Here is an 8,402-nt window from a genome sequence, read left to right as displayed (position 1 = left end):
TTGTTTACATACTCGTCTCCTGTCTGCTCTGTGTCAACACAACCTGCAGTTCAGCCCAGTTCAGTCGTAAAATCCCGGAACTTTTGCCTGTTGGTCAGTCAGTCAAGGATTCAAGGAACTTTATTGTCATGCCAACTTACATTTACATGTTTGTGGTACGAAATTGGTACTCTGGTTCTTGTTTTTAAAAAGCCGAATAAATAATAAGTACAATGTAAGACGAGAACAAAATATAAGTAAAAATACAAACATTATGTAGAAAAGCCAAAATTAGTCTTCTTGGTTGTGCCAAGGAGTGCAAAAAAAATCTCTCTATATATATATATATTTTAACAGAATCTGGAGCAGATGATGTTTATAATATAATTGAATATTTTTAATTTTTAAATAAGACGTGTACAATAAAGTGTTTTTGGTACAATATCAGGACTTATAGCTTAGATGTGGTTAATTTTATAAAGTTTAAAAGCATCAAGGGTTTTTTTTTCCAATCAACTACACAGCATCAAGAATCAAAAAGGTACGAAGTTTGAGAACTTTACCTTGCTTTGGGTTTTATTTCTAATGTTATTTTGTTTAATCCAGCTCTACTGTCAGTTCTTAAATCACATGCCCTCTCCTGCGAGTGTCGTTAATGCTTATTTCCCAGATTATTTTATTTACCGCAAACAAACAAGCCTGCTTACTGTACACGTGAAGGTTTTGCACCGATACCTGTCAGGATATCATATTTGCTCCGGTGATGATGATGCAGGCAACACTAAGCGAAATTTCAAACTCCAACGTCAGACGGAGGGAGAGTGAAGAGAGGGAGAAATGCTGAGGAAGGCAGAAAGCTCTCTCTTCCGTTCCTCACTCCATCTTTCTTTCCCAGAGAGTTGGTCAGGTGCCAACATCAATGTACTTTACTGTATGGCTGGGCGGACACAGAAAATGCCGGCCCGTCATGCATGGTGTAATATCGCTCCATCCTCCATCCTCCTCTAGTTCTTTGCTCTGCCAAGCTAATGATGATGACAATGAGAAGGAGGGTGAAAAAAAGAAGGGAACACTTAGGAACTTGACTCAGCTGCTCGCGGTATGGATTTCTCGAACAAAAGGAGCGAAACAGATTCTGCCGGTGAGACGGCGAGAAGCTGTGGGTGTGTCGGCAGGAAACCGGAGGAGGGGAGGGCAGTCTGAACACGAGACATTTTAGGCTTTCGCAGCTATTAGCGTACGCGTGTGGGCGTCGGTTTTTTTCACACCTACCTTGTCGCTGTTGTAGTAGGCCAGACTCTCGCCGTCGAATCTCACCCACCTCCTTTGAAAAACACAATTTCTGCAAAAGAAAGGTGAGAAGATGAGGTGAGCATGTGTTTCGTACGCTGCTAAATTCAACCAAACCGATCCGGTTCAATAAGCCACAGTGCTGTAAAAAATAAAAACAAACTCCAAAGCTGTCAAGACGGCGAGCCAGTAATGTGCTTCGCGCAGGTACTCATATTTCATTAAAAGTGCCATTGATTCATTAATGTCAAGAGTCCTATCAATAGCTGTCAATTATCATAATCAAAACAAATGGCCACTTTCAGTTTGAATATTCAACAGCCCAAGGGCACTTTGCCAAACCTATGTAAATCAGGTGGCGAAGGATAATGTAAAAAGGAAGTAGATGATTGATAGTTCTGGCTGTGAGCCATGGTGAAGCATGCAGCACCAAGAGAGAACGGAGCCTCACCAGGAGAACTGAACTCAGACATATTGTGCAGTTGTCTCATCTTCTTTTTCCTTCAATGGTGCTATGCATTATGGATAGATCTGCCTTAGGATTCTATATCTAATACCATTTATCACTTTTAAATAATCAGCAACGATAGAAGGCACACAGGAGAGCAGAGGAGAGCAGGAAATTAAATGGGTCTGTAAGAAATGAATTTGAAAAAAAAAAAAGCTGTGGTTACGCGTGGTGCTGAGTTCCCATCATTTTAGATTGTAGTGGTTGCAAACTTTAGCAAGAGTAGGAAATGAGTGTTTACAGCATCCCCTATGCAACATGGAGCCCCACTAAATCCAGCTCTGAGTTTGGAGAAGTGTGACCTACCCTTGAGGTGACAGCTTGTCCAGCCAGCCCACTTTGAGCACCTGAGGTTTGGGCGCTCCATAGAAGCACGCATAGGGAGAAATATCAGGAAGCGCTTTTTTGGCGACGCATCCCAGAGCGTCGGCGGGCTCCGAGTAGAGGTCGCAGTCCACCATGATCAAGGATCCGTCGCTTGGGCCGACGGCGGCGGTGTCAGGGGTTGGGGCGAAACTTTGGTCCAAACAGGCCCGCGGCAACATGCCCACACACTCCTCCACCGTCGAGTACTCGTCGCCATAGGGGTCTGGGATGGTTGGAGCTGGTGGACACTCTTTTTCTTTTGACTCTTTCGGTTTAGGCGCCTTTTTTCTTGCATGGGCACAGATGACATTGTGAGTTAGTTAAAACTGGAACTAACTTCCTGTTTGCATTGCACAACACCCCGTTTGAACTTTACTTGGTTTGAAAGACGCATTATCTTTTTGAATTATCTCCAAAATGACGGTATTTACCTCGATACCATAACAACAGGAAGACTCGTCGGATGTTCAACTTTCCGACGGTCCTCCTGCGGCTCATGTGTCACGATAAAAATGAGCCAAACAGTATAGGAGAGCTTGAAATTGCAATCTTTCATCAAAATCGCTTCATGCTACATGTCTAATTTAAAATATTCGCCACAAACAAGCAGTTTGTGCGATCCAGATTTTGTAAAAAGTAAAAAATTCTGCACTCTTCTGCTTGCTATGGAAGCCACTAGTGGCTCAGCTGTAACCAACAGCTACTTGACAAAAATAAAGGACTATTCAGCGAAACTGGGCTGAAGTGCAGGCTGTTCATACACAGAGCAGATAAGGCATTGAAACACGCAAGAAGTGTAGCATGGAGAGCTAACAATTTGTTCCCTATTGGTAACACTGATGTACACTTGTGGAAATGTTGCACAGGTTGATTCCAGTTTTTGTAAAATCAATAATCAAAGAATTTTTTTTTCTTTCTTTTTTTAAATTTTTTTTTTTTAAATAACTGTCACACTGTTATATATTATATAGTTTTGAGTTTGTCTACAGCTAGCCATTGTCACGGCGTTTCCATAGAGGTGCAGGAAAGGAAATATTAGCCTACAGTAAGTTAAAATGCTCAGACCTGCTTGGTGTTAAAGGGGCTTCGATTGTTATAAAAAGCAATTCATGCAAAATATACTACAATTAATTACCCTTGCATACCACATAATTTAGTTATTTTTTGTGGCTTCTCAAATTTCTATCTTTCATATCTGTGTGGGACATAGGAATTCAGGAGATTAGCTTAGCTTAGCTTAGCTTAGCAAAAAAACTGGAAGCAGGGGGACGAGTTCGCCAAGCTCTGTCCACATTCAAGCACCAAAAAAATAAAATTTAAAACTGTGCATGTCATTATCTCTTCACCGAAATTATGATAATCATGCACTGCCTTCAAGAGACTTCATCGACGACGAATGAAGCAATGTTTAAATGAACAGAGCCGCCATGTTGGATCGCTACGTCTGGCTGCTGTTTGCTGGGGGAACAGCTACAGTGGCCCTCTCTGTAAACCTAAAGTCATTTTTATATTTATTATAATTTAAGCCCTGCTAAACTAAGCTAAGCTAACCACTTCCTGGCCCAAGGTTTATAATTATCTTCACATGTGTGTTTTCAAATATGTCAGGAAATAATTCTTGTCCTCAAATCAACCTGACTGCTTATTTTACCTTGATGGTTTCCAATGCAACACACTTTCATGTGCACACCACATATTGTCAACAGCACTGTACCCAGCTGTGTGTACAACGAGCTACACCGAGAACTAGTAACCACAAAAACCTTTTCAGTGGTTAGCAGTTCTCTTTATGAACATGTGAGTTCCTATTTATGTGCACAGTGTGTGGGACAGTAGCGTCACATGAGCACACCGTACCTCTGCTTCTTCTGTTTCAACTTGTCCTTAAAACCCGTCTCTAACCCGTCTTTAGCGGTTTGGTCCTGCAGAGCACAAAAAGAGAGATTAGCATCAGATGAAAAGAAAGTGTCCATCTTCCAGTTCAGTCAGACGCCGTTATCGTGTTGGTGCACTAAACTATGTTAACTTTAGTGGCGAGGTGACATTTCTATTAACCTCAGGGGGCAAACTGAAACAAGCACATTTTCCACTCGGCTATGTGTCCATGGTGACAGCATTAACACACAGAGAGGGAAGTTTGGTGTGCACACTGTGGCTGAAACACCGCAGATAGTGTTGAAGATCTGAGAAATGTCTGTTCCTCTTTGGCGAGCTGCACCTCGCCGTCCACTAGTGGGAGCGTACGCCGTCTTACCGGAACACTCGGAGGGTTGTTGTACAGGAATGTCTCTCCGTAGGGAGCAATAGGCGTCAAGGTTCTTTGAAGTGCGGCTGAAAAAGGACACAGAGACAACACAATGGTGGGTTTGTCATGGCAATGAAAGTTGCAAAACACAGCGTGGAAAAGCCTCAACGCGGTGCTTGAAAGTAAGGAGCTTAACCGGATTGTTCCAGTTAAATTTTAAATCACTCAGATGTTATAGTGCCCTTTGATTAAACCAACTCATTGATCTGAATAAAAGCGTCATCCCTTGATCCATGCGAGGAATAAACCAATTACATTTTTGCTTGAACGTGCCTATCTCTCTGTCCCCTCCACGAACGCACAAATGGGAGTATGATCCTCCTCAGTCTGTCTGGAGTAACGCGCACTCACAGCCAAAGACCATTTCTCTGCCGCCGGCTCCTGCAGGGGCCGTGGTCGGTGGTCGGTGGAAGCGAAGATGAAGAAGAAGAAGAGCGAGGAGAGAGAGACTGTGGCCAGACACTATTAGTCTGGAGACCCGGGGCCACCCTGCGTGGGCCGCTGCCTGTCACTGTGAAAAATGACACCACCCTCTCCTGAGGATTGTGAGGGCCAGAAGACGCCGCCACAGGGCGACACACACACACACACACACACAGACGGCGGCGGATAGGCGAGCAAGACGGTGGCGCGCAAAGATCGAAACACCCCGAGACACGTGAAGATGCCTCGAGACAAACGCGGATATAAAAGAACGGACGGCCAAATAAGCAGGCGAATCGGGAGAATGTACGGCTTCTTAAAGCATTACGGACACACACTTTCAAACAATGCAGGCCATTACAGAAGTGCACAAAGGGCATGCACCGGGCTTGGTAAGCTTTATGAAGGGGTCAGTTCACTTGATGATAGAATCCACTCCAACACAGCGGCGCTCTCCGCGGACAGGCTCGCTGGGCAGATAGCGACCATCAATCACCATCTATCAGCCGACCTTCAGGCCACTCATGAGTCTCTCCCGAGGGCCGGCCGGACGCCACTGTACTCAATTCCTGTCTGATTCCCTCTATTCTTCCGTCCCTGGCTTTCTGCCTTTGTTTCTCTCAAGTCCGCCACGCCGTTTCTTTATCTGCTCCTGACCAGACTGTGTCAAGTCGCAGTCTGGGAAGCAACCTCGACGCAGCGCATCAGCTCGGAGTTAGTTAGGAGATTGATTTTGCTCCGAATGTAGCCTCCTGTCTTTTAAGTCGGAGGGAGTTACAGGTCACTTTGTTATCGCTTGTTTGCGACTCTCCTGTGCCGAGCATGGAAGACAAAAGGGACGCCGCCATCTGAATCCGAATGAGTGTTTGGTATTTCGGTCACTAGCTCCCTGAATTTAGTAGTGAATAAATCGAGGAAGTTTTTTTTCTTCTTCTTCTGAATAACAAAAACAATGATGATAATGTTATCGGCAAGAGTTGCTGGTATTTTCACATTTAGCGCTGCAGAAGTGTTCAAGACAAACGTGCAAACTGCAGTGAAGAACTAAAGGAGCAGGGTCAGGTGATCAGACGAATGTATCGGCAGATTCTTTTCTGGAATTTGGTTTTGATGACTTTTGTCAACTTATTTTGCTAATTTATCGATCTACCTCCTTGAGAATTGAAGTAAGTACCGTAATATTCGGACTATTGGCGCACCTGACTATAAGCCTCACCCACTAACTTTAAAAAGAAAAAAAATTGTACATATATAGATAATATAATACATTTTATTTTAACTTTTAATTAAATATGTATGTAAACAACATTAAAAATGTAAGCTGTAAAACATCTAATATGCAGAGCCATCTTTTTTTTTTTTTTCTTTTCCCCCAAGTGCTGGTTAGCATCTGTCGGCACGTAGACAAAGGTTGTACAAGTTTACGCAAAATGCTTTCCCCCATTTTTATAAAATTACCGTAATTTTCGGACTATTGGCGCACCTGAATATAAGCCTCACCCACTAATTTTAAAAAGAAAATTGTACATATATAGGCCACACTTGTCTATAAGGCGCAGGTGTCCAAGTTGTAACATGAGATATTTACACAGAAAGATTTTTTTAACTTTTAATTAAACAAAATTAAAATGTAAGCTGTAAAATGTCTAATATGCATCTTTTTTTTTTTTTTTCTTTCTTTCTTTCTTTTCCCCGAGTGCTGGGTGGCATCTGTTGGCATGTAGACAAAGGTTGTACACGTTTACGCAAAATGTTTTCCCTCATTTTTATAAAATTACCGTAATTTTCAGACTATTGGCGCACTTGAATATAAGCCGCACCCGTTAACTTTAAAAAGAAACAGGTTTTGTACATATATAGGTCGCACTTGTATATAAGCCGCAGGTGTCCAGGTTATAACACGAGATACTTACACAGAAAGATTTTTTTAACTTTTAATTAAATGTAAACAAAATTAAAATGTAAGCTGTAAAATGTCTAATATGCATCTTTTTTTTTTTTCTTTCTTTCTTTTCCCCAAGTGCTGGGTAGCATCTGTTGGCACGTAGACAAAAGTTGTACAAGTTTACACAAAATGTTTTCCCCTATGTTTATAAAATTACCGTAATTTTCGGACTATTGGCGCACCTGAATATAAGCCGCACCCGCTAACTTTAAAAAGAAAACAAGTTTTGTACATATATAGGCCACATTTGTCTATAAGCCGCAGGTGTCCACGTTGTAACAGAGAGATTTTTTAAACTTTTAATTAAATACGTAGCAGCAACGTACACAAATGCTTTTTTTCCCCCAACAGCACCTGGAACACGGCTGGTTAAAAAAAATGAAAAAATACAGTCGCCTACCAGGAAAAGTCATTGATAGCTATCTTCATCTTCCTCCTGCTCTAAAACCACTAAAGTTCTTCAGCGTCGGAATTGAACAACCTCAGAATTACTTCGTCACACACTTCCTGAGTCTCTCTTTTGTTGTCGCTCTCACTTTCTTCTTGAAATTCCACAAATTAGCCACATCCTTGTTTAAGCCGCAGTGTTCAAAGCGTGTGAAAAAAGTAGCGGCTTGTAGTCCAGAAATTACGGTAAGTAAGTTAAAAGTGCGCACCGAAAGGAACTGAAGTTAGTTAGCACCATGTAACCGCAGCCACTGAATGCAGACAGAGGTGGTTAAGTGACTTTCATCAGCTGCGACAAGCATAGATGGGTCCAAATTTAAGCATAACAGCCATCAAAATGTTGTGTACCATGTCCGCTGCCCTTTAAAGGTAAAAAGCTACAACACTGTCTCTCTGCCTCACTTTAGAGTTGGTCCAGACACTAAAGATCAGCAGCTACAAGGTAGACTAGAGTCAAACTTTAACACATTTCATGTGAAACATTGTTTTCATTTACACTTCAAGTCAAGCAAATACAGTCTATATATAGCGTGTCAGTGGGGTTGTTAAGAGTTTGGGTGTAACAGTCACACTTTCAGTCACACATTCTGACAAACCAATTTAAAAAAAAAAAAACCTCTGCGCTTCTGTTACCGTCTCAAAATCTCATCAGTAAATAGGACTTTTCTGCATCATCCGCTGTTTTAGTGCTGCCAAAGAGTCTGGCCTTGTTTTCCCTCCCGAGACACAGTTAAGAGACTCCACGCTTCCTCTGAGGCCGCTGCCCGACAGCCTTCTTCTTACAGGACTTTTTTGCTGGTGGGAGTCTTGTGTTCTTTATTTAGCTAATTCTGTATCTGTGATGAAGTTGCTTTGCTATTTCTCGGCGAACAAAGCTTGATGTATTGATCTTGTGGTGGTGTTCTCACTTTTGGTCTGCCGCGATCGTGCTTTGGATACAACTGATGCAGTCACTACAAAGTGTTTTCGAGTGCCGGGCGCTGCCCCCGTAGCAACTTTCAGTCTAGCCATGATTTGAAGCTGAGAAAGCCCCTGTTTGCTCAGAATAACAATCTGACTTCTGACACTTTCGTTTAGTTCTGATGCCGCGTTCCGAGGCCGCTTAGTAAGCACTCTTCCGTTGGAAACTTTTTTTTTTT

General features: G+C 42.4%; 1 protein-coding gene across 1 annotated transcript in view; it reads right to left on the bottom strand.

The window, feature by feature from the left end:
• arap2 (ArfGAP with RhoGAP domain, ankyrin repeat and PH domain 2) overlaps nt 1-8,402 on the bottom strand; it is a 173,628-nt gene that overhangs the window by 154,662 nt on the left and 10,564 nt on the right. The window contains exons 4-7 of the mRNA XM_008283445.1: nt 4,398-4,474; nt 4,001-4,065; nt 2,084-2,431; nt 1,252-1,321 (exon numbers count right to left, since the gene is read on the bottom strand). Of these exons, the coding sequence (XP_008281667.1) occupies nt 1,252-1,321; nt 2,084-2,431; nt 4,001-4,065; nt 4,398-4,474 (560 nt within the window). The remainder of the gene's footprint in view (nt 1-1,251; nt 1,322-2,083; nt 2,432-4,000; nt 4,066-4,397; nt 4,475-8,402) is intronic.

Source organism: Stegastes partitus, unplaced genomic scaffold (genome assembly GCF_000690725.1).
Source record: "Stegastes partitus isolate 25-593 unplaced genomic scaffold, Stegastes_partitus-1.0.2 Scaffold312, whole genome shotgun sequence".
In the NCBI taxonomy this organism is placed as follows: Eukaryota; Metazoa; Chordata; class Actinopteri; family Pomacentridae; genus Stegastes; species Stegastes partitus.
Note: the sequence above shows the minus strand (reverse complement) of the source record. Positions and strands in the feature narration are given on the sequence as shown.